The 26,597-nt window shown below is 39.8% G+C and overlaps 2 protein-coding genes across 2 annotated transcripts; one reads left to right on the forward strand and one right to left on the reverse strand.

The window, feature by feature from the left end:
• The first annotated feature begins 1,248 nt into the window (after window positions 1–1,248).
• Window positions 1,249–17,568, forward strand: LOC106656728 (beta-1,4-N-acetylgalactosaminyltransferase bre-4). The gene is made up of 7 exons (XM_014377851.2): window positions 1,249–2,295; window positions 13,412–14,105; window positions 14,377–14,681; window positions 15,014–15,250; window positions 15,568–15,751; window positions 15,986–16,204; window positions 16,838–17,568. Exons 2-7 carry the CDS (start codon window positions 13,936–13,938, stop codon window positions 16,977–16,979), a joined length of 1,257 nt encoding a protein of 418 aa, XP_014233337.1. The 5' UTR covers window positions 1,249–2,295; window positions 13,412–13,935; the 3' UTR covers window positions 16,980–17,568.
• Window positions 17,569–20,049: 2,481 nt separating this feature from the next.
• LOC106656626 (ankyrin-1-like) lies at window positions 20,050–22,260 on the reverse strand. The gene is made up of 3 exons (XM_014377692.1): window positions 22,249–22,260; window positions 21,655–22,098; window positions 20,050–21,570 (listed from the first exon to the last, which is right to left on the reverse strand). Exons 1-3 carry the CDS (start codon window positions 22,258–22,260, stop codon window positions 20,050–20,052), a joined length of 1,977 nt encoding a protein of 658 aa, XP_014233178.1.
• Between the last annotated feature and the right edge of the window lie 4,337 nt (window positions 22,261–26,597).

Genomic DNA, 26,597 nt, shown 5'->3' on the forward strand with positions numbered 1-26,597 from the left:
CGACACGGCAACGAAACTGACAGTCGACGCAGCTTTTTCCAAAGATAAGTGTGCGTGTGAGTGTGCAGCTGCGGAATAAATGTATATGCTCGCGAAATGCGAATTTTCAACAACGGCTGGAGTCGAGCATAAAAGGTTATGGTAGCGCGCGCATTGACGCACGCATACACTGACACACACAAGCGGAGCGCGGAGCAGACTGACATCAGCTGCTTTTGACGTTTTATTCCGCCGAACGCATGCGCCAATATTTGATTTTTCAGTTTTTCAATTTTCAATTTTCTTGGTGTTTTTTGAGTATAAAAATAACATTGTCTAAGTCTTGTCAAAAGCACCCACCAGACCAGCTGACAGCTCTGGTTCGGATAGGTCTGAGTCAACATTTTTTTAGAATTAAAAATAACCGTAAACATCTTTGGCAAGACTACATTCAAACTACAATCATTTGAAATTTGACGGAATTGCAAAATCAGGAGATTACTATTTGTAATTGATTATGATATACTTGTTATTACTGTATTTGTGACAGTTCCCCGATGTGAGGAAAATTATAAAAACTAAGGTAAAAATTAAACCTATCATATTAAATTATGAACTGCAAATACTTGGATGTGTGAAAGATGTATCTATGCATTAAATCATGAAGGGAGATTAATAATGGGGTGAACTAATAAACGTAACGGAAAGACACTTTTGCTCAATTGGTACAGACCCACGTATTTATGCTAATTGAAAAATTTTTCGCCACTTGCGAATTTACAACGCTCCATCTGTGGATGGAATCGAGAAGCTCCGGATACGAAAATTTCGATCGCGATAAATCTCGTCAAAGCACAAAACGAATTTTGGAAGATTGTTACACCGACGTACGTCGTACTCCGACATCGCCATACACGACGAACATTGCGTGTACAGCATTTCGGAGTAGATTCGCATATGTTTCTTTTTTGGTATTAAAATTTGCAAAGGATGTTTCATCGCAGCGCCACTTATATTATATACATCAGCCGCGTGCAAGTATAGGTGTATAGGTGCGTCTGCTGAACGTATATCATATAGTGTGGTGTGGGGCTCCTCTCGCAGTTCGCACACACACACACACACGGCTCGGTACATCTATATATTTGCAGCCACACTCCGCGGGAGTAGCAGCAGTAGCAGCAGCAGCAGCTGCATGTGTATATAGCGTGCGTGTGTATATATACGGCTCTCGTTTCTCGCGCTCTCTCGGCAGCGCAGCTAGACCAGTCTCGCGCGTCGTGTGTGTGTGCCAGTCTTCCTCGGGACGTCGCGCCGCACGTTGGACCATCGATATCGACGTCGCGTCGCACGTGTGCATTATAGTACTGCTCTGGCAGCCGCGACTCGCGAGTGCGATAATTACAAAAATATATAAAGTTTGGACCCGGGTGCTCCGAGTGTACGATCCTGCGACAATATATAAAATATATAATAATAAACATATATACAGGCAGTCACGCTGAGCGTTGCTACTGCTTTGACATCTTTGAGAAAATATATATGCATAACTGTCGGTGTTACTCTCTCTCTCCAGTCTCTGCTGCTGCTCGTCGTCGCCGTCGCATGTGCTGCACATTCCGCTGCGCGATCGTCTCGCGCTGGTCCAAATTGCAGTAGCAGCGACGGCGGACACGCGAGTTCATAATACACATAGTTAGTGCATATATAGGTGCCCACCGAAGATCTTCTCTCGTATACACACTCCGAGACACACGAGAGAGCGAGCGAGCGAGAAGAACCAACAAATTTATATACGTATATATAACAGATCTATCTCGCGGAGAGTTACCTAGTATATAGAAGAGAGAAGTGCGTCTGCGGATCGCCGAGTGCTGCAGTGCGCGCGGTGATATCTATATTCGCCAGATACACCAGACCGAATCGTCGTCCTCCTACTCCTCTCGTCTCGATTCGTATATATTATATATACGCGGTGCGCGCGTGAGTGTGCATATTATATATATACTCGTGTACCATATATTTAACAAGGAGCTGCAACACCTGTGCCGCGTGCATACATCGTAAATTATGTATAAGATGTGTTGTTAACGCACGAGTGAGAGAGCCCCTACCTCCGTGTGCGACAGTGTCAGCTCTCTCTCGTCGACGTATACGATATACAACGCACGAATTTTCAAACTCGTCGACTCGGCACAAGAAGAATGAAAAAAAAATAACAACAAAAAACAAAATACGAGAAGCCCGCAGCAGAGCCTGTGCTACTCCCGAGTTTTCTGCACGCGCGCACGCCTCCTGCGTACACGATAACACAAGGTAAAATTGACCATTGTATCATATATGTAATACGCTCGATCGTTTTGAGAGCATATACAGTGGATGCTGCTGCTGCTGCTGCTGTTTCGTAATAGGCTCGTATATATAGTGTGCACGCGAGTTTGTGCCTTTAAACGCAAATTTATATTTTATTACGCGTGCTGCAACGAGTGTCGCCGTTGGTGTTTTCGTGGTCGGCGCGCGAAACTTTATAAACAACGAGTCGTGTGTTATATCGTATACACAGGTACACATCTGCCCCCGTGCGATGACACTTGCTTTTTTTTATACGCATGGTGTTTATGTGCACATGTGTGTTGGTATAACGACGATGAATTATTAAAAAAAAACCACGTTATATACATACTCGCACGAATACATAACGTGTGTGTCTCGGCGTTATTATTATATACTACTGTATGGGTTAGTACGTTGGCTCCGCGGCTTTCCTTCATTACAAGCCAAAAGACAATCGATAACGAGGCATTAGCACACATCTGTCCATCAATTTTTCTACCTTCTCGACCGCGTCTCGGCAGCTGCGGATATGTATATACGCAAGGACCATTAGTGTGTGGGTGTATATGACTGACTGAGAGAATACAAAATTTTTATATACATCGGAAAAGGGATTCGCAGCGCCACGCTCTTTGCATACTTTGCGGGATTCTGTCTTTTCTGCTCTGCTCTTCTCTCTCTTATCCGCACCTCTATAGACAGAGAGAGTAGCAGTGTACCTTATATACCTACCTACCTACGAGAGGACAGACACACTACTACTACTACTGCAGCTGCTGCTGCTGCTACTCCGGCACTCCGAGTGCACACAACCCGAGCTATTGATTATCAAGCTTTCTCTCTCTTGCGCTCGCTTAAACTCTGTCTGTGTGTGTGTGTGTGTCTCTCACTCAGGCCGTGGGCACGAGTCTAGCGTGCATACACACACGTATAATACGAGTTTGAGTATTACGCGGTCAGTACTTTGCCCTTACATCATATATATATGTGTGTGTTGTATCGCACGCCTCACCGACTCTTTCCAGCTGCAGGTGTACCCCCTATACCCAGTGTACCTATATACGTGTAACATAACGTAATACGATGTGTGCGCAAGTCTGGAAATGGGTTCTCTCTCTCTCTCTCTCTCTCTCCCTCGTACTACAACACACTTTTCGATACCTGAACAACACATTACTGGGTTAAGTGTCGTATACACTCGGCTACTTTTGCTTGCCAATGCACTTTTTCTTCTTCTCTCGATTTGTAAGTGTGTGCTTCGCTGTATCGAAGATAAAGCTCGCATCCTATATATACATTACGAAGTCGTAGAAACGCGGCCATCAGCTTTCGAAATTTATTTTAACGCGACAAAAGACGCTCCCGCCGATGTATACCTAAATGTGTGTATGCGGGCCGGCAACGATGACGCATTTTATTTTTCATCTTTTATTTTTTTTTTTTTTTTATTTTGCAAATTACGTACACGGCTCAACTCGACTCGAGCTTGTGCGCTGCGTTACGTCGCGCGCAACTCGATTAGCATACCGGACGAGAATTGGCCGTACACAGCCAGAAGAGCACGAGCGACGCTGGCGGCGATGCACACAAGAGCGCTAACGCATTATGTTTATATATAAAATGTGCCGGCCCAAGTGCGCATCATACGTGTGAGGGCCTCGACGACTTTGTCTCTCTCTCTCTCTCTCTGCGCAGTTTTTGGAAACAAACTTCTCTTAAGCGCGTTGGGTATCGAGGAGTTAAAGAGCTCAATGAGGGCTTAAAATAGAAAAAAATTTGATTCAATTAATGGAAAGTAATTTCTTTTAATAAACTTTTTTTTTAATTCCAAATCGGACTTGTAGCTGTACGACCGGAACGAGCGGCGTAACTATACTCGCGTACGGGGAACTACTTCAAGTTTGCGCGTGCTCGAATGAATTTTGGGAGCTTACCAAAAGGCACAGGGAGGCGGGTACCATACGAAAGATCTAATGAACGAAGATTTATGCAATATCTGCTTGACGACTACTAGCCAACACCATAAGGACAGTAAATAAATTCTAATAATAATATAAGACCTGTGAGAGCTTAAAAAGCTCCAAAAATGGCAAAACCATAATGACAGTGAAAAAAAATGTAATAAAAAATACAATGAATTATCTGAATGAAAGAACTGAAAGAGCTAAAAAAGCTCTAAACAGGCTCTATTATGCTATTCTAGATGGATATTAATTCGATTGAGTGCAAGCTCCGTCGCAGATTATGAAGTGCGAATTGAATAAGGTTAAATGTAATCGATATTACTAGGATTTTTTGTGAAATACTTAGTTTTGTGAAGTCAAGAAAATTCCTCGAAGAATCGTTTACAAGTTGGAATTTCTAATTGTTTCAAATGTTGTAATGATTAAACAGATAAATTGCTCCCTTAATCGTAAACAATATGATTATAAACGATACTCACATCGTCTCTCAAACACTGATCATATTAGAGTAAAAACAAATTAGTTTGAATGTTGTCTTTCCCGACGAAACAAGATTTAATTCAAGAAAGTAAATTATACTCATTACTCTTCTGTAAATTGAAGAATCTATCGTATTATTTACGCACAAAAATGGATATAAGTGATAATAAATCCGAAGAAGTTGTTTCAGAAAATAATTCAAGTGAACACGTCATAGTTGTATCAGACGACAAAAAATACCTTTCTGATATTTGTCAGGAGGCATTTACACTAGAATCAAGTATGATAGCACACCGAGGTACAACTCCCCATGATCAGAATAATTACACATGCGACAAGTGCGAAAAGAAATTCGAGTTTCGAAGTCATTTAAGTAGACACTTAATATCAGAACACAGAGTCCACAAAGATTTTGCATGCGACCAGTGCGAGAAGAAATTTGTGAAACAATCGAGTTTATTTACACACCAAAAATTAGTACACAAGGATCGGGAAAATTTCACATGCAACAAGTGCGAGAGGAAATTTGAAAATAAATTAACTTTACTCAAGCACAACAAAATATTTCACGAAGTTTTCAAAAATTATTTATGTGAACTGTGCGCAAAGAGATTTGATACTAAACCCAGTTTGCTCTTGCACATAAAGACATTACACGAGGGTCGGAAAGATTTCGGATGCGATAATAGCGAAAGGAAATTTGGGCAAAAGTCAAATTTGCTTTTGCACCAAAGATTATTACATAAAGGTCGTAGAGATTACGCGTGTGACAAGTGCGAGAAAAAATATGAAAGAAAATGGAATTTGCTCATACATCAAAAACTAATCCACGAAAGTCGCAAAGATTACGCATGTGACCTATGCGAGAAGAAATTTGGGGATAAAAGCAATTTGAGAAAACACCAAAAGGTAATCCACGAAGGTCGAAAAGATTACACATGTGATAAATGCGAGAAGAAATTTGGACACAAAACTAGTTTCTATTTTCACCAACAGACAATACACGAAGGTAGCAAAGATTACGCGTGCAACGTGTGCAAGAAGACGTTTGGACAAAAATCAGATTTATTGAAGCACCGAAAAATAGTACACGAAGGTCGGAAAGATTTTGCTTGCAAAAATTGCGAAAAAAAATTTGGAATTAAAGCAGATTTGTTAAACCACCAAAGGGCGGTCCACGAAAATCGCAAGGACTACGCTTGCGATAAATGCGAAAAGAAATTTGGATATAAACTGAGTTTACTGTACCATCAAAAGACGATACACGAAGGTCGCAAAGATTATGCTTGCGACAAGTGCGAAAATAAATATGCATACAAATCGACTTTACTCCGCCACCAAAGGATGATCCACGAAGGCCGGAAATATTACGCATGCAACAATTGCGAGAAGAAATTTAGATATAAACATTCTTTGCTTGCCCACCAAAAAACAGACCATGAAGGTCGCAAAGATTATGATTGCGACAAGTGTGAAAGGAAATTGGGAACGAAACAGAACTTGCTTGTACACCAAAAACTGGTTCACGAAGGACGTAAAGATTACGCATGCGACAAGTGCGAGAGGAAATTTTGGCAACGAGGCAATTTAATCAAACACCAAAAGGCAGTCCACGAAGGTCGCAAAGATTATCCATGCGACAAGTGTGAGAAGAAATTTGGGGAACGAGGCAATTTAATCAAACACCAAAAGACAGTACACGAAGATTGTAAAGATCACGCATGCAACAAGTGTGAAAAAAAATTTGGACATAAACATCATTTGCTTGAGCATCAAAAGACAGTCCACGAGGGTCGGAAAGATTACGAATGCGATAATTGCGAGAAGAATTTTGGACTAAAAAGAAATTTGTTTCGGCACCAAAGGACGGTACATGAAGGTTGTAAAGATCGAACGTGAGACAAGTGCGAGAGAAAATTTGGAAGAAATCAAATTTTCTAACCCACATAAAGTTAGTACACGAGGTTCGCAGAGAGATTGGATGCAATAAATGCGAGAAGAAATTGGAATTGAAATCGACTTTGCTCATACACCAAAAGACGGTGCTTGAAAATCACAGTGGTTAGACAAGTAAATGTGTGAAAAAAATTACAAAATATAGAATCAATTTGACCGATCATACACAAGTTGTTTATGGAAAATATAAAGACTTTGGACCTCAAAAAGACGTGCCTAATAACAAATTCGAACGTAGAAACATTCGTGTATCTCATACTTAGTACCACTTCATCAAATCTAAAACTAACTAATATATTTTGTATCAAGTTCAGAAAAGTTTTATTACGGACAATTTTTTTACATAATTGGACGACTTGACTGTATAATAATTATACCGAGTTTTATAATAGTTCGCTTTGGCAATCGTCGCTGATCTCATTCTTTAAAAGAAACGGCGAGCAAGCTCGTTTTTTACCATAATCGTAAACATAAGCAATAATTCAATTCCACGTCAGATGATAATTGAGTTATTATAAATGAATTATTGTTTAAAACAACATATGGCACTTATTGTACTGCTTTGAATAGTTCCTCAGACGAGAATTAGTGAAATAATGAAAAGCGTTGATTTTTTTCTTGAAAATTGTAAATATGTACAGAAACTAACAGAAATAATTGAGTACAAGTTTTTCTAAAATTTGAATGTAAATTGTGTGAATTTGATTGAATTCAACCTTATATCTTATATTATATATTATATCGTTACGCCTTGGTTCACTGCCGCGGTGGTGCTTTATTTTTTAATCATACCATGCTCTCGGGGCATTTTTTGTCAATTAGATTCGTGCAGCTCATTATAATACTACAGTCAGCTGAGAATTTATTTCAGATCGTTTAAAACTCTGAATGAGGCAAGCATTTAGTTGGCTACTGGATTTCTCGATAAACCTCACGTAGTAATACGCAACTCTAAATTGATAAAACACGAGCTAGTGCGAAATATTTTAATATATTTGCTGACAGACTGAAAACTATTAGAAGCTCTTACAAGTACTTTTATTATTCCGAAATTTTATTTTAAAACTTTGATTTTGATTTTCCGAATTTTCGAAAAATCAATCGCCTCAACTGAGCGGCAAATGCAAGTTCGCGTGTATGAACAAAGGACATTGCAGCTTTCTACTCGACAAAATTAAAGTCCACTAAAAGTAAGTGTACAAGCATCATACAGCTTGACAATTATGAGCCAAAGCTCGCGATGACAGTAAGCATATTTGCAGTATTTTTTAATATCTGGTGTTATTCCATTTCGTAGTTTTTTCATGTCATTCAAACAAATAAATTTTAAAGAGAAATTCAGTTGATTAATTCGCTTGGATATTAATTTTTTATACTTCAATTTCATTTTCGTTTACAAAAAATCACAAAGAAGTTTTACATTTTGCAGTTATTCTCGTGCAGCTGCTTATTGCTATTTTTAATCACTTTTATTTAATTTTTCCCGAGTGCGTTTGCAAGACTCCGAAATTTTCGAAGCGATAAATAGAGTCATGTGAGGCACGAACGTGCGCACACAAGTAGGTCTCGAGGTTGACGACACACACAATATATCTTGGTATATATATAATACTCTGCGGACTGCTAAAGGATTTGTTTATGTATTTTCCGTTCTGTTCGCGAACTGTACACGGCAAGAAAAGTACACGCGCATATCGATAGAGTATATAGACGTATCTATAACGCGTGTAAATTTTTTTTTTTTCACTACGATGAAAAATTAACAAAAACGAGGGGAATAGAGCTTTTAATTACGAGCAAGTTATAGCTGACTCTGTCGAGATATTTTCACAGTCGAATTGCAAAGAATGAGGTAGGAGGAACAGAAAAGAAATATACATACATGACGCGAGCGGTGAGAGAGATACTTATCTTGCGCGTATATATTTGTGTGTCACACATGCGGTTGCGTGTCCGTAAAAAAAGCACGAGTCGCGTACAATAGACGCGTCGAATGGGCTTTCGAGTGAATGCCGCTGCGGGCACACAGCCGCGTCTAGGCCTGACGAGTCCTACTAAACTGGTATATGGTTGTAAGATGCACCGAGGTAAGATCTCTAATTTTCTGATAAGGTACTAGCGAAAAATATACGTATTATATATTCGTGTCATTTAAACGCTTTTGTGCGGTCATCCATAAACGATGAATTAGGTACGTTATACATTCACGCAACGACCGATCGGATTCGAGTTCGACCTTGTGCGTGGCTTTAAAAAAAAATAAACAATCTGAATTTTATTTTGTCGCGCGCGCGCGCCCGGCCAAAAGAAAAAGAAGAAGAGGAAAAAAAGTCAGAGTCGATAAATATGAGAATAAATAAAGAAAAAAGCTCTCAAGCTCGTCGAGCGATCAGCGCCGAGTTTGAGTTCGGGAAAGCCGAATTCAGCGACGCGGTCAATTTCCAAGAGCTGAAACGATTGCGTATACGTTATAATAACGCCATGTCGACGGAGCAGAAGCGGCACAAACAACGAGACGAGGGCCACGCGCCGGCGGCAAAACGTTTAACATTGACACCCACTTGTGTGTATACGATATAATGTGTGCCGCATACATACGGGCGCACAAGCGTATTGCATCGAATGCTTCGTCTGCGAGCTATATTATACATACGCGACGAGTCTAATAAGCAAAAAGCAACGGGTCGAGAGAGCACAGCGGCACTTTGTTTATATACGTGTGTATAATAACAATGACACGATCTCTGGCCGTCGACGACGATGATGAGTGTCAGCAGGGCAAGAGCGAGTAGAGAGAGAGAGAAAAATCACGTTGCTCTCCGACGACAGCTCGCTGAATACATGTACAGAGACTCCATTGTGTATATTGTGCCGATGCATCATCGTGCATACATCTTGCTGAGCTCGCTCGTGCTAGATTCTTTTTTGCTCTCCCGTATTCTTCGCTCGTCGTCGTTGGGTTTTCTTCTTTCGGTAAAAGCTGGTGCGACGCGACGACGGCAAAAAAAATAAAACGCGAAAGAATATCGAGTCGCGCCGAGAACAGAGTTCGGGGAGGAGGAGCGCATATACGCGCGGCGCGAGAAAGGGTGCAAGTGGAGAGCGACGCGATCTACTTCCTCGAGAGCTTACTGTATAATCGATGAAATGCATCCACCGTCGAAATCAAGACGCTATAATAAATTGACCGCGTCCATTGGATACTATACGGACATTTTCCTTTTTCGTTTCTAATTTCTTACTTTTTATTGCACTCGGCGCACTACGTAATGGGAAGGCGCAAAAAAAAAGTGAAAACGACGCGCGTACATGCATTTATACATGTGCGAACTGCACATTTTACGCAACTAACGTCGAAAATTACAGCGAGTCACGCCGGTACACGATATGGCACACATATATATTATATATATCGCCGCCACCGCAGAAATGGCAGGAATCGCCGCGTTCGATCTACTTTCCAAATGGAAATCTATTTTGCGTAACAATGCGCGAGTCCTGCGCTCATAAATGTGTGTACCTACGTATGTATTATATGCCCGGCGCAGTGCCCGCTGCAGTGTGTTAATGATATTCAATCGGCGCGCGTTTTATGCCGTTTATTTGAATTTTTACGCGCGCTTTTTTTTTCTCTATTTCGTAGCCAGCACGCACAATGATTCGCTTTTTACACAGCCGAATTATATGTAACGTGCTGTTCGACGTGAGGCTAACTCGACTGTAATTCCTCTGTTTTTTTTTTTTTTTTTTTAACTCGTACGCTCGGTCGCAAAGTCGACGCATTGTCGCGTTCGCGCGCGCGCGCGCTCTCGATTTACAGCGCTGCGTTGAAAAAAAAAAAAAAAAAAAAATCCCACACGAAAGAAGAGAAAAAAGACTTTTTGTGTGTCGCTCCGCATGAATAATTCCATTTTTCCAGCTCTTTACTAGTTGGCTTTTATTTCATTTTACTTTTTTTTTTGACGTAGAAATTTGCGTCGCGTGCAATTATCCGTCGCACTTACCTACATATCTATTTCATGCAAATATGTATATCGTGCCTATATGGTATATTTTTTTTCCCTCTTCTCTCTGTCTGTCTCGCGCGCCGGTGACACGGAAATGAATAGGGCCAGCGGTGTCCGCGCGATGCACGCGAATCATACGACGTACCAGGCCGGTGAATAAATAAAATCTCCCATTAGCCCGTGACTCGTCGAAGGATATTGTTCATATCGTACGCTTAATATTGCTCGGCACAGGGGCGAATGTCACTCGATGGACACAGCCTACGTTTGCTATTTTTTGCATTCGTATCGCAACGATATGCAACAATTTCTCTGCGGACTTTGTGACGCGCGCGCGCGTGCGCACCAACCGATCGAATCGCGTTACGTGTGCGCCTATTATAATATACATGAATGGGCTTCGTTACATTGTCATTTGTAGATGATATGTGTACCGATCGCTCCAGTATAGCCACTTAATAATGAACGGCAGGCGCACTCGCGTATATACATTTATGATGTATCCAAAGATAATATTTTATCGTTCGGCGATCGATAAACAGCGGCACTGCAATTATAATTTACAAATGACATGTGTATCTTAAAGTGACTCACGCGCGAGACTCGTTATAATTAACCTCGTGTTTGTGTGTGTGCGTAGGAAATTAGCCGCGAGCTATATCGATGATGATTATATATAATATGCATTAGGAAGCGCGGCGAAAGTAGCCTCGCGCGCGCGCGCGTGGGTGTATAGAAAAGAGAGAGAGATTAGAGCGCGATAACGAGTGCGCCTCTGTTTTATTTTTTTTACATTTATTTTATTTCTTACTCGTAATAAACATCGTAGCGATGGAAAGTTGGCTTTTTCTTTCTTTCTCTGCGCCTCGCCGCGCGTACTTCATTATTGCTGTTTATATAAATGTACGCCGCTCATAAGTTTATGTTTGTTCGATATAATGGCGTAAATATATGCACTCGATGGCGATCGACGCGCAACTCGAGTGGCCGTTTCATTGTTTCAAGTGTATTACATGTTTGCGATACAACAACTGCTGCTGCAAAAAAAAAAAGCAGAAGCAATTACCACATCGCGACGCGTCGATAAGGTCGAGTAGTTTCGTTACGTTAAATCGACACGACTATTTGCCCATTTATCTTTTGCCGCTAGGGGGAAAAAAGAAATATATACTAAATAAAGTAATTAATTTCCGTTCCCGCGAGTTTCCTGTAATATCTCAAGTGCCTCGTGTGTACATATAAATACAGTCGAGTACGCGTACGTGTAAATTAATTGCGATGCAGTCCGCACGCGCCTCCTCGTCGCACATACATCAAGAAAATGAAAAAGTTCGCGCGCGCGCTCGACTTTAATTAAGAGAATTGGTATTCACGCGCGCGAAGAAAGACGAATGGGTCGTGGACAAAAAGAAAAGAAGAAGAAGAAGAAGAAATTACGTTAACAGGTCGTTTCTATGATTGACGCCTCTGTGCAGCGCTGAAAAGGAGCGACGAGCCAGATACGTATATACGCCTCTTGATACGATGCGTCTATGTAGCGGAGATTTCTGCTGCTCTAGCTCATAAATTCGTATTGAATTACACGCGCAGTACGCGTCTTTTGTGCTGCTGCTCATCGCGTAGATGATGATGTACTATCTGGATATACACAAAGGACTGTATAGGTATCATCAATGCGAATGGGCTCGTTGCTGCGGTATATACGGACGCGAGTCGCGATAAAAAGGGTACTATTTTTGCCTTGGCGCATTTTCTACGCACGCACACACACACGTGTGCACCGCTTGAATGATGTAATTTAGAAGATATATATATATGTAATAAAATATATAAGAGGAGACCCGCGCACGAGACACCGGAATAACAGCATGGTTTACGTCGTGGATTTGCGCTAATTTTAATGGAGCCCTCCGTACGTATACGTATACACGAGCTGTTGCCAACGAGCTCCAACGACCGCTACGGTTGCGTTGCTTTGATTAGCGACTCGTGTTGTATGTGCGTATTTAAATACGCAAATGGCATTTGGCTTAGTTTCTTCTGTGTGTTTTTTTTCTTTATCTGTGCTCTTCTTTTTTTTCTCTCTCTTTTTTTTTTTTTTTGGTGTTATCACTCGACGCCCACCGCGTGCTCCGAAGCGCGGGGCGTTCGGCAAAAGTTCGAGTTCGCGCTAAATCCCAACAAATACATCCTATGTATACTTGGAATAATATAACGTATGCATGTAGCGCCGCTGCAATGTAACAATGCGCGTGCCTCGATAGTCTAACTACGTAACGAAACCCAAATGGATTACATAAAAGTCTCATCTTGACCTTAATATTACAATTTTGTATCGACTCGCCAGTAGTTGTAGTAGCAGTGCACGATATATACGTGTCCATAACGAGCCAAGAGTCGTCTTCGTCGTCGTCGTGTTCGTTCGCATGTGTGTACACATAGTACGTACAAGACGACGAAAAAAAAAATTTGCCTATCTTACCCACGTATCTTACCTACATAATGTATGTATAATCGCTCGCTCGTTTGATACGAAACAGCAGCAGCAGCAGCAGTAGTAGTTTAAGCTACTGTCGAAGCTCGACCAGCGAGCTGCACTCTATATATAACATTAACACACACAATATCCGAAGTGAAATTTATTATTCAATTTCGCGCGCGTGTGTGCGTCTGCTTCTCGATATTTTCCAGGCTTCGATTCGTCACGATCGTCCGTCCGCCCGTTGTTGGCTGTGTGCTGCGGCAACGAGTGTGCAACGAGCCAACTGTAGTTGCAGCAGCAGCGGAGGAGGAAGGGATGAAACGATCGTCGATATAACAATAATAAATAGCAACGAGGAGAGAAGAAGAAGTAAAAAAGAAACCAAGTTAGCTCCGAGAGCCTCGTCGCGCGCCTCGCGCATGCATATTACTCCACATCGGCAGCTATATATATCGTAACACGCTTGTGTGACTGCACAACATTGACAACGATAACATTAGCGAAGAACGACGACGATCAGTCACGGCCAACCAATGTCACATCGTAGGAATACAACAGTCGTCTCGTAGTTGGTGCTTGCGTGTGTCCGCGTCGGTGGTGCGGTGAAGTATAGGATATATATATTCAAGAGGTGATATGGTGTCGCTGGGCGGCTCATGCGCAAGCAGCAGCAGCACGTCGGAAGAAGAAGAAGCAGCAGCTAGCAGGAGGACGAGCAGGAGGACAAGCAAGAATGACAGTGGCTGCGTCGTCGGCCGTCGCCGGCGTCGTCGTGCCCTGGCATCGGGCCCACATCTATAAGGTGCTGGTCTGCATCGTGCTGGCGCTCATCGCGCTCCAGTACCTCAGCGGGGCCATCGATCGCCGATCCATCGAGACCATCTTCACCATCAACACGAGCAGGTATATTTTAGATACGCGACGAATTTTTTTTTTATTTTTTCATACATAGTATCGTACGCGTATAGGCGTGTGCGCGAGTGCGCGCGATCATTAGCGAGTCGATGAAAATTGACGTTCGCGCGACTGCCGTCAAGCGAACGATCGTCAAGGTCTCGCGGCACCGATCGTGCACTCGCCGATATATTACGTCGTCGTTATTTTGTTCTTCCTATTCCTATATATCGTATTACGTTATTGGTAATATTTTTTTTCTTCTATCTTTTTTTGCCAGACCACCGCATCAGCATCGAACGCTGGTGATATACGGAACCGGTGGTAGCGCCGCGTCAGGCTCGGAGGATGACATGCAGGACGAGTCTGCGAGCAACGCCAGTAGCAGCAGTATCGGTATCAGAGCCTCCGAGGCCAGCGGAGCCAAAAACGCCAGCTCGATTGAGAGCTCGGCGGCGGGGCCCACCAGCAAGTCGTCGTCCGATGTCAATGCCTCCAACAACAACAATAACAACAACAACAACAACAACAGCGACGACGGCAGTCGGGAGCCGCCCCTGTGTCCGGCTGTACCGCCCAATCTCGGTGAGTAAATTATAATATAGGGTACTTATACCAGTGATTGACCGCTTTCGACCAGTAAATGACCACTTTTGGATGTGCAATAATTATCGTTTTTCTTTGTTAAATTATGATCGAACATAGAAAACGAGATGCATCGTTCACTAAAGAATTAAATTATGTCCATACAAATATATTTTTAATTGTTTTTCATATGATATTTTTCAAAATGGTCATTCACTGGTACCCGGTCATTGATTGGTCTGACTACCCTACGTCGCGATCGCTTCCGTGTCTGTTTTGGACCGGTTTTCGTCATTCATTCTCTCTTTCTGTCTCGTGTTCCCGGAGCGCAGTCGGCCCGATAGCCGTGAGCAAGAGTCCGCCCGACCTCAGCGCCATGGAGAGGGCGTTCGCCCGAGTGAAGCAGGGCGGCCGGGGCGCGCCCGTGGAGTGTCGCGCCCGCTACCGGGTCGCCATCGTCGTGCCTTTCCGCGATCGCTTCCCGCACCTCATGACGCTGCTGTACAATCTGCACCCGCTGCTGCTGAGACAGCAGCTCGACTATCAGATATTCGTCGTCGAGCAGGAAGGTACTTGATAATTGAAATATAATATTCATAATAATAATAATAACTAGGGTAATTGTGGAGTGAGAGAAAGAGAGAGAGAGAGCAAATTTTATTTAGGTTGAAAAGTGCGTCAGCGCGGAGCTCGGCGCGCAGGTATATATTTACCCGCGCTCTTTACTTATATCATATACTTGCGCTTATATGCACGTCTATGCATACACGCATACACCGTGCACGACCTCGATCGAATTAATCTCTCTCTTACTCTTAAGACTGTAAGACTAAGACGACCAAGAAGGCCAAAAATAACGCATACATGCGGGGGGATATATTTTAAGGTACCGGGCAATTCAATCGGGCGATGCTCATGAACGTCGGCTACGTGGAGGCGCTCAAGGAGCGGCCCTTCGACTGCTTCGTCTTTCACGACGTCGACCTGCTGCCCGAGGACGATCGCAACATCTACAACTGTCCCGAGCAGCCGAGGCACATGTCCGTGGCCATCGACAAATTCCTCTACAGGTAATGTGTATTATATATAATACATCCGCAGCTACGTCTAATTATGAAAATATGTCACGCGCTTCCTTTCCCTATAAATATATATCGGCATTATATACGCGCGTCACACACGCGCCCCGACGAGCGAATGAATAATATCGTTACTTCGAGTACACAGCTCGCGTATACTCGAACGCATTTCCGTTCGATCGTTCGCTCGTTTATTAATTTATATCGTTGTTGCGTCGCACACAGGCTGCCCTACAGCGACCTGTTCGGCGGCGTGTCCGCCATGACGACCAATCACTTCCGCATGGTCAACGGCTTCAGCAACGTGTTCTGGGGCTGGGGCGGCGAGGACGACGACATGGCCAATCGCATCAAGTCCCGCGGCCTGCACATCTCGCGCTATCCCGCCAACATAGCCAGATACAAGATGCTGACGCACAAGAAGGAGAAGGCCAATCCGAAAAGGTAACTCGATATACGATATGTCCTCCGCCTCATCCTCCTTCGGGACTCGGGATTTTTTCGAGATGTTTATTTTTTTTTTGTCGTTTTCATTTTCTGCGTACGTCGGGACGATACGCGATAGATGCGCGCGGCTCTGTGTATAGAATTTTATGCAGTGAAACCAGAGACCGTAATTCGACGTGCGCTGCCAAAGTGTCTCCTCTTGTTTAATTTTTTTTTTTTTTTTTATTATTATTTATCGCTGCATTACGGTCTTTTTACGCGTCTCTCTCTATCTCTCTCTTTCGAGCCGTAACAAAGGAATCGTTCGTGGAACTTTATAAAATCGCTCATAACGTACGGCACCAGCGCATATATATATTTTTTTTTATTCTTATTTTTCGCAGCTCTTCTCATTATCGTCCAGCGAGATTCAATTGTTATTTTTATGAGCCGAGGATTTAATACTCGTTACGCGAGCGAGACAAGCGTGAAATTATGCATCGTTTAAAGCGCCGTGCGCGTGTCCATATACGTACGGTTTCATTCCCGTGACTCATCATCATCGTCTCTCTCTCTCTCCCTCTCTCTAATCTGCCAAGCAATAATTATAATATGTATCTAATTGCCTCGTGTGTGTGGCTCTCGGCGCAGGTACGAGTTCCTGAAGAGCGGAAAAAAGCGCTTCCTCACCGACGGCCTGGCCAATCTCCAATACGAGATAATGGTGAAGAAGAGGCCCAAGCTCTACACCTGGTTTCTGGTGCGGCTGACTCCGCCCGCGCAGCCCAGCTGATGGTTGCCTTGGATCGTCGGTTAGACACCGTCAACGTCGTCGTCGTCGTCGTCGCTACGAGTCGTCCTCGTCCAACGTCGCGTCGTGTGTATTATCGCTCAGTCGATCGCGCGCATCTCGTTTTATCCTCGTGTGCGCGCGACTTTGCCAATGCGATTCAGTAATAATAAAAATATTCATGAACGATACATACACACACACACACACACACACGCGGCCGAAGACTGGCGCACGAGAGAGCGAACACAGACACGCGTCGTTGCAATTGTCTATCCGTATACGATCCACCAGTCGCTGGCGAATACAGCGTATATATAAAGAATTATATATTTAGGATCTTGTTTTTTTTTTGTATTTGAGCGCGACGTTAAACGCGCGTTACGTGATTTATTATTATGATTTTTTTTTCTTCCCCCTCGTTATGTAGATGTGTATATATAATATACGTGTTCATGCACCGAATGCGTGTGTGTATGCGCGAATCGGTTTTTTGTATCGTCATTATCGTCATTCCTTAAAGAGATAGATAGATAGATATATATATTTCGAATTACGAATGTTACGTGTATATAAGATATTTTGTTTTTTCTACTGTTTGTTGTTGTTGCTCCTTGTACGTAGAGAATATTAATATTGATCTTGCAGTGCAACGTTTTTTTTGTATGCGAACGAAAAATAAAGAAATAATTTATTTAGCGAATAAACGATATTTTTTAGCATATTTATTGAGTTACACTTGTACAGAGTGCAATCATAATAGCAAGAGAACAACGATGATCTGTATTTTCGTTTTTTTTTTATATATAAGAATATGAGATTTTATATGTATTATTAAGTACACGTGTGTGCTTCAGAGAAACGAGTGCATTTTTTGTAGGGTTTTTATTTCTGAATGTAGAACAAGTATGTGCCAAAAAAAAGGGAGCGTTAGAAAGTGTGTACATGAAAAAAAAGTATAAATATCGATTAGTTTTCCAATTATATCTAGTAAAGTTAAAAGAAAACAAACGAACAAGATTGTAGATAAATTTCAAACGAATGATAATAACTAATTGTATCGACTCTTCCTCTCTTCACACCCGAGCATTTCGTATACATATTTATTTGTTACCAACTTCTTTGCGAGTACTATTGTACCACTATGAATATATATGCTGTGTTACATTCTCTGCAGTGAGTAGAGTAGATTCGTACAAGTGTATCTAAAATTTGTATAACAGATACAGTTGTGAGTGCATAAAAATAAAATGAATCAAATGGAAAATTACGATGAAAGTAAATACTTGTTTTTTTTGTTTTATTATTGAAACCTTTGAATTTACTTTGAAAAAAATGAGAAAAATAATAGGAGATTCTCGATTACATACGATCGACAGCCCAATAATTTTCTACCTTTTATAACAGTCACGTACTGATATCCAATAACTCTGTAATGTATAGTGCAGCAGTTGTCTTTATTTTTCCCGAAATTTTTATAAATATTCAATATCTCATGTGTATCAATAAGTAAAAAGTAAAAAGTTAATTATGAAAATGTTTATGTGTATTATATATAGGAAAGTGAGACTAATTATTACATAAATTATATTTTTGCTTCTAGACTAATTAATCTTTTTTCAAATAATATATAATTTTTTTCTAGTAATCAATTTTATATTATAACATAATTTTATGAACATACATATAATAATCAATATTATTACATGAGATTTCTTTTTTTTCTTTTTTTGTTTTGTTCTGATTCTTCTATTGAGTCATTAGAACTCGGCTGTTTTGAAGAGTAGTGTGGACACTCTGGGTAATTCAAAACATTTTCATTTTTATTATTTACATTGGGGAGCAAATTTAAGCTCGTTGAAAAATATGTTGGACGCTGACTAATGTTTCTCGTATCCATGGGAGTTTTAGAGACATAGCTTTCCGACTTTGCTTTATAAGGATTCAACATAAGAGATACAGTAGGTCGCATACAAGGCGTCTTGAGTCCCGATGGACTTTGGATCGGGGTTGCTGCTCCAATTAATATTCCAGTACCATTCATAATGTTGGCTTCTTTGTTCGTTGGAATCTCAATACCTTGCTTACATTTTTCTGCGTCGAGTAGAAGATCGAAGCCACCAGTAACAATTGACCCATAATGATGTTTTCTGAACATCCTTTCATCAAATCTATTTCGGCAACTGAAGCTGCATCTATCAACACATCAATCGTTTCTTCGAATGAGGATTTCATCAGAGCTCCAGTATCTTGCCTATTGATACCGTGACGTGTGATGGCCATAAGATGGCCTTTGGCTGTCATGACATCACAAAGTAAAGCCAAATGACGATGGTTCACTTACAATCCATAGAACTGCCTTACAGCGTTCATTTCCTTCTCTATTGATTTTCGGACGGCCTCGATACCCAAAACTTCAAATTATTATGCCCAATCAACGATTTTTTAATGAATCATATCTCCGACAGGTAAAAACTATGGGTAATTTATTATTAACAATATGTTGCGTAAAATTTATTAAATAGAATGATTGTAATTTAAACTATTATAATGTTTACATCACATTCAGCGCTATAATTCTGAAGTTTAAGCTTGCAGATGTGCAGTAACAATTTTGTAAAAGATGACAAACAACATGCTTGGGTTGTGAACCTATGATGGATATTGCTCAGATTGCTGAAGCTACCTTCATTATTATGCTTTATAAAGTACTAAATTCAATGAAATTTTATTAAAACGACCCCTGTCAATTCAATAAAAACAAAAGCTAAACGATGAATTAGAAGAATTTTCTTTGGTCACTTATTGTTTCTTGAATATATTATGAATTAAGTATAAAATGTGTGTAAAAAATGTACAAAATTTAAACAATTTGATAGCATATTAACCAGTAACACCAAAGAAGAGCTCACGAATAAAAAACTTACATTGTTAGCAGAAAAAATTTTTATTTTAAAATTAAAGAATACGAAATTGATATTTACAATGTAGTTGACAAAGAAAGTCTTAACAGTTAATTTGGAATTATTTGTTTTCATCTCTCATATGAAAATGATTAAATATGTTATCGACATCAGGAGCTTCGGCCTGTAGCCGCCAAGTAAATATTATATAAATCTTCGTTATTCAAATTCTCCAAGACCATTTCACAGCACTCGAGTGGCAGCCGATAGTGTATGAATTCCCAGAAAGGATAAACCGCCCAACGCCTGAAAAATCCTCTGGATAATTTCTCGCTCAGATGAATTTCACAAGCCTTTTTAAGTCCTTTAGGAAAGTCCGACCACTTTTTTGAGTTCGTTAATTTGTAGTAGTCCGTATGTAAGAGTAGTTTTTGAGCCTTTTCGGGTCGTAACTGCACCAGGTCGAAGAGCGACAGGTCCGGTTTTATCGATATTTTTTTCGCCCTGCTCGCGAAGTCCTTATCTTCACACAAACGTTTTTCAAGATCCGACGACGTCGCGAACAATTCGTGCTCAGCGAAATATTTCATAATCAATAGGGCGCCGCTTTGGTCCAATTCGTATCCTCTGTTATGAAAACATTCGACGATGCCTAGAGCACGAGCTGCTAGTCTCAATTTCACAATTTTAGAACCATTCCTCCTTCTACTTGAAATACGTTTGTCTATTAAACTCTCGGAGGGAAAAACGAAGCTAGATAGATCGGCGCCGTGATTCAAGAGTACATCGACTGTGCATGGCAAGAGATTTTTCACTGCCAATTGAAGCGGCGTCCGCCCAAAATTGTCCTCTGCGTCGACATGCACCCACTGATTTTTGTCCTTGTTGATTTTAAAAAATATCTTTGCCAAGTCATTATCGCAATGTCTATTGCAAATCCAGTGCAGAAGTGTCGATCCATCTGCATCGGCTACATTCGGATCGGTGTTCAGCAGCAATTTCTCAATTAAGTCAAGTTTACCTTCTGTGACAAATTTCTCTATTAAGCCAAATTTTTCTTTGAAAATAATGTGCAGAGCTGTCAATCCCTCGGAATTCGCCAAGTTCGGATTCGCGCCTCTTCTTAGCAGTAACTCAGCCGTTTTTACGTAGTTGTAACACAGAGCCAGGTACAGCGGTGTCCGACCGAACTCGTCCTGACGATCGATTTGCACCGGCTGATAATTTTCATCGCCGAGCTCGAAAAACATCTCCGCTAGTTTATAATCGTCCTCGTATCGTCTCTTACATATAACGTGCAGAGGCGTCGATCCGTGCGTATCGGCCAAGTTAGGATTGGCGCCTCTTTTCATTAGCCCGCGAATAATCCGTGTTTTATGCACGTCTGTATCGGTAAGAGCCAGGTGCAGTGCTGTCCGACCCCAACTGTCCTGGGAGTCGATCTGCACCGTCTGCTGGATCTGCTCGTTGATATCGAAGAGCATCTCCATCAGGAAATCGTCGTGGTATTTCCGACAAATATATTGCAGAGGTGTCAATCCATCTGCATTGGCTATATTTGGATTCGCGCCGTTCCTCAGCAATAATTCGAACAAATTTATTCGTCTACGAAACAGAGCCCAGAGTAGCGGCGTGTTACCCACATTGTCTTGAAGATTGATTTGCAAAGGCCGATATTTGTCGTCACTGAGCTCGAATAACATTTTTACCAAGTCATAACTGTCGTGGTCAATTTTGCAAATAATATGTAAAGGAGTCAATTTGTTTTTATTTACCGAATTCGGATTGGCGCCACTCTTCAGCAGCAATTTCGCCACTTCTGTTCTTTTATGAGCCAGAGCCAAATGCAGCGGCGAATCGCCAGTTTCTGGTTCGAGACAATTGGGATCGTGACCGAAGTCGAGAAATTTCCTTACGACCTCGAGACATCCTGTCATGCAGGCAACGTGGAGATGCGTCAGGCCAAACTCGTCCGTGTAATTTACATCAAATCTGTCGTATAATTTAAAAAGTTGCCGAACTACAATAGCCAAATTAAGGGGCCTGCATCTGGCAATTTGATGCACTGGTGTAGTGCGACGCGGCGACGGCTTGCCGTCTTCGTCGACGTCAGGCTTGTCTTTGTAACCGATACTGATTACGAATTTAACAAATCGTTGCTCTCGATGATTTTCTATGTTTTTGACGGCCTGCAAGAGAAGCCAATCGATTTCTTTGGCCTGAAAAATATGTCGTAGATTTGAAAGTTGACCCTTCGATTTGCTGATGAAAGAGTCAAGGTGACGAAAAAATTCCCTTCGTTCCGATTCGTTCTCCCAATCGATCAAACTCTTCAATTTTTCCAAGTTTGAGCGTCCGTTAAAATTTACGGGCGAGGACATTTTCTTTCACTTCACAACACACACGGTCGTATATTATATCAAATATTTTTTACTTTTAATTGAATTACTTGTTTAGTTTCACACTTAACATTGTGGGACAGTAACTGATTACACGTGCACTTTGATCTACATATGAAACGAAGCTAAAGAAATTCAAGTATACGCGAGCTATGTACCACGTCACGTCTAACGGAAAGTAATCCGTACAGTCTCGCATCTGCTAGATAGAGAAAGTAAGAGAGAAAGAAGAGGCTGCTTAAGGTTACTTTCAGATTGTCACGAAGTAGTTACCTTACCCAGCAGCCGAATATTTTAAACTTTAAATTTGGCGTTAAATGTATTTAAAATTAACACGAGTTATTGTAAAGAAATGAACAAAAAATATCCTAATACAGCGGAAATCGTCGAGTTCTGAAGTATCGAAATGGTTATAAATTAAATTCTTTAGTTTGAAAATAAAAAAATATTGACAATTCGGCTTTATGTAGGCTAATGACTTTTATGCCTTCGTGCGTTTCAAGTGGAGAAGTTTCGTTTTTTCTCTGTACACTCGAAAAAACGAGGAACAATTATTAATACAAAAAATAAGAAAGTTAATTATAATTTTAAAAAAAAGTGACTGCATCGTGACAAACTGAGGAGAGCCTAAAAATAATTTGAATTAGATGTGTGTTGCGCAATGTTTTCAAAAACAGGTACACCCATGTACGGCGAAATTCAAATTCGTAGTAAAAAAAGTTCTTTCATTTGCAACAATGTTTATGGGTTATATCATAAAAGAGTTGATAGTTCAAAAAATTATTGAAATACAGCGATGAATGTGTAAAAACGTGATAATAAATTTCGACCCACGCGGCCGCTGTTCGGCGCGCAGTACCCCGCGCGACGAAGAATCTCATTTGTTTACACATTTTTCGCTGTATTTCAATAAGTAGTAATCATTACCACACTTTGACAACTTGCATATCGATAGGAAATTTCCTCAGCTTTCGATTGAGACTATTTAAAAAAATCTTAAAAATGCCCTTTTTGAGATATTTGACTTAGAAAGTTTCCGACGATTTTCCCTACGAAAATGGAAAATTTTTGAAAATCTAACTTCATCATCGGAAAGCTGAGGTAATTTCCCATCGACATAATGGGTTACTTTTTTTTTAGGGGCATTTAGGTACTTTTAAATTCTTGGAAGAGGAGCAAAAATTTTTTCCAAGTTCTGCTTTGATTAGAAGGAAGAAAGTACTTTTCTGAAAATTTGAAGACCCCATGGATCAATATTGATGAAGAACTCATGTCAGAATCGTGTGGTCAGTGAACCGAATCACAATATTTAGTATCATGAAAAAAGTAATATCATAAGGATTTCAGAGCTTGAATAGGAGTTTATTCGTCAATCAGGTGCAGTATGAACATATTTTACTCTCAAGAAAAAAAATCCAACTATTTTGATTAATAATTAGCCCAAGTATATAGAAATGAATTTTTCCGTCAATCGTATATATGCGAATTGGAACTTTTTTTACCACTTGCGAGTTTACAGTACTCCATCTGTTGATGGAATCAAAAAGCTCATAGTCAAATATGACAACTATTTAGAATCACAATATTTAGTATCATGAAAAAAGTAAAATATCATAAGGATTTCAGAGCTTGGATTAGAGTTTATTCGTCAATCAGGTGATATGAACATATTTTACTATCAAGAAAAAAAATCCAACTATTTTGATTTATATGTCCATTTTCAATTATCAATTCGAAACACTATCTTGTCCTCTTAAGAAATCTCATGTGTATCGACGAGCAAAAAAAATTTATTGTGAAAATGTTTATGAGCTTTATTACACCGGTGCTAGTGAAAAAAAAAATAAAAACGTTATGAAAAAAATACATATTTGTTATATACCATGAAAAAAAACCCTCACATCCAAACACCGTGAAAAAATCACGCCTCACCGAAACGCTGAGAAGAAAAAAAAACATCTTATCGAATCACTATTCAAAGAATTGCGTCGACATTTTCATAGGGTTTCAAAGTGGTGTGTTTTTTTCACTTAATTATAAAAATGAGAAAAAAAATCAAGGCAATTATAGCGGTATAATCGTTACTTTATTATATCGAGTGTTACAAAAGCTTGATTATTTGGATCGGACTGTAGCAATATATTCACAAGAACTATCATCGTGAAAAATAAAAATTTTTCCCACATTAGACTCTTTCGCTTTTTTTATACGCTTCTGCTGCTTTAAATCGTATTATTATTTTTTTTATATCATCACTGTCACATTTCGTACATTTACTCTCACTCGACCATACGTCATCCGTCTTGACTTATACATCTTTCACAGTCATTATAATGGATCGCTTGATATATCCTTTAAAATTTGCAATCACGCCCGTCTTATTCGATTTATTAATTAATGCATCACCGTGTAACATCGTAAAATCAGCGTCTTTACTCGTCGCGTTTTAGAATAAATGATACGATCGCTAAAAAAAGGATTTTTCAATTTCATTTGCAATATAATAATAATAGTACTTAGACTTTTTTCAATAACTTATAATATCCCCACGTTTAGCATCATTAATAATAATAATGACAATAATAATAATAACGCACCTTATTCAAAGTTTACATTAAAATTCATTTATGTAATAGCCTTATTAGTTACAACTAATAATAATAATAAAAATGCGCAATTTACACATTATGAAAACATTTAATTTAATTATAAAAATTGCAACATTGCTTTTTTAGCATTCGATCGCATAATAAATAGTAATAATAATATTACAATAATAAGAATGATAAAACTTATAATTTTAACATAAATAATCCTTATACTTCAGAAATTTCGCTCTTTCGGCTCTCGTGTGCCTCTCACCATTTTATTAACGTTTTTACAAAATCTACTCTTGCTATCTCTCTTTCTTCCGCATCTTTCGCTTTTAACAACTACTTTATTACGTCTGCGATTCATCACAACTCGTGCTAATTTCTGGTTTTCACATGATTTTTTTCCCCCTATTATAATAAGTAATCTATGGTTTATAGAGTTGTGTGTTCTGTACGTCTTTCTCCTCCGTTTGTCGCTACATATTTTGGTTGAGTTCTGTTTGTTTTCTTAATTCATCTCTGCTACTTATAAGCATAATCATAAATAACTACCTAAATGTTTCGCTATAACTGCTCTAACTACTTGTCATCTATGAGATTTTTTATTACTTCCTAAAAACATTTAATTATCGCAAAAAACAATATTGCATCTTGGTATTCTCAGTTTATATCCTATATAATATATTGTTTTATTCGAATTTTCTTCCTACACATCCACAAAACGTAGTACACATACACTTGATACACAAGTACACGCACACGCACAAATACGCATCCTATAAATAATATCTTGCTATCATCATCAAAGTTGTGTGTGAAATTGTAACTCTTTTATAATAAGGACAACGCAGCTATACAACGATCACAAATGTCGTGCCTAACTTGTTTAACATTACGAACATTGATTCCTACAAAAATGTTTGTGTCTATCGACGATATAGATTCGCTCTCGATATAATGCGCTTTTGGACCGAGTGAAAATCTAAATCTTTCCTAGAATGATGCAAATGGACCACGATTGGGAAGTTATAAATAAAAACGATCGATGAAATGTGTCGTAAAAAAAGAAGAAGAGGAAAACACAGAAAGAGAGATAGCAGTAGAATGAGTGGTGAAAAGTTTTCCTTCGTCTCGCGTACGTGAGTGAAAGACAGGAGAGAGATTAATTATAATATCTATGTAATAAAAAGGAATGCGTCGCATAAGATTATAGATAGGGTGACTCTCACATGCATATTTATCCCCTCTCTTTCTCTCACTGGTTTTCCACTACACCAGATATACACAATAATTAACAAGAAATAATAATTATAAAGTATAACTGAGATATGATATAGATAATCTACTATAATAGAACCACGACGATATGCAGAGACTAGACACTCTTTTAAATCGAGTACTTTATTCTGCTTGGTTATTACGAGTTTTTTCATGTGTTTTCATTTCTTTTTTATTCTTTTTTTTTTTGGTTGAAATCTGCGCGTAGCAATGTCATTACAATATAGTTTTTTTGTTTTTCTTTATGGTTTTTATAATGTTTTTACTGCTGCTGACATTATTATTCTTATAATTATTATTATTGAAAAGGAGCTTCTCTCTTTCTCTCACACTACATAATTCCACTAACAACTTTTTTTTCGTAAATTTATAATCATCGCGATTTAACTTTTTTCTGAGTCGCTACAATCTGTCTGGAACTTCACAAGTTTTTTTTTCTTTAAATTA

This window comes from Trichogramma pretiosum, unplaced genomic scaffold (assembly GCF_000599845.2).
Source record: "Trichogramma pretiosum strain Unisexual culture from Peru unplaced genomic scaffold, Tpre_2.0 scaffold41, whole genome shotgun sequence".
In the NCBI taxonomy this organism is placed as follows: Eukaryota; Metazoa; Arthropoda; class Insecta; order Hymenoptera; family Trichogrammatidae; genus Trichogramma; species Trichogramma pretiosum.

Bases quoted from the DNA above. Each gene is read 5' to 3' on its own strand.
- LOC106656728 (XM_014377851.2), top strand. From the start codon at position 13,936: ATGACAGTGGCTGCGTCGTCGGCCGTCGCCGGCGTCGTCGTGCCCTGG. The intron at 14,106-14,376 runs GTATATTTTAGA...TTTTTTTGCCAG, and splicing joins TTCACCATCAACACGAGCAG to ACCACCGCATCAGCATCGAA. The intron at 15,251-15,567 runs GTACTTGATAAT...ATATATTTTAAG, and splicing joins ATTCGTCGTCGAGCAGGAAG to GTACCGGGCAATTCAATCGG.
- LOC106656626 (XM_014377692.1), bottom strand. The intron at 21,571-21,654 runs GTAAATAAAAAC...ATGTTATTCGAG, and splicing joins GTGGCGCCAATCCGAATTCG to CTCAGTGACGACAAATATCG.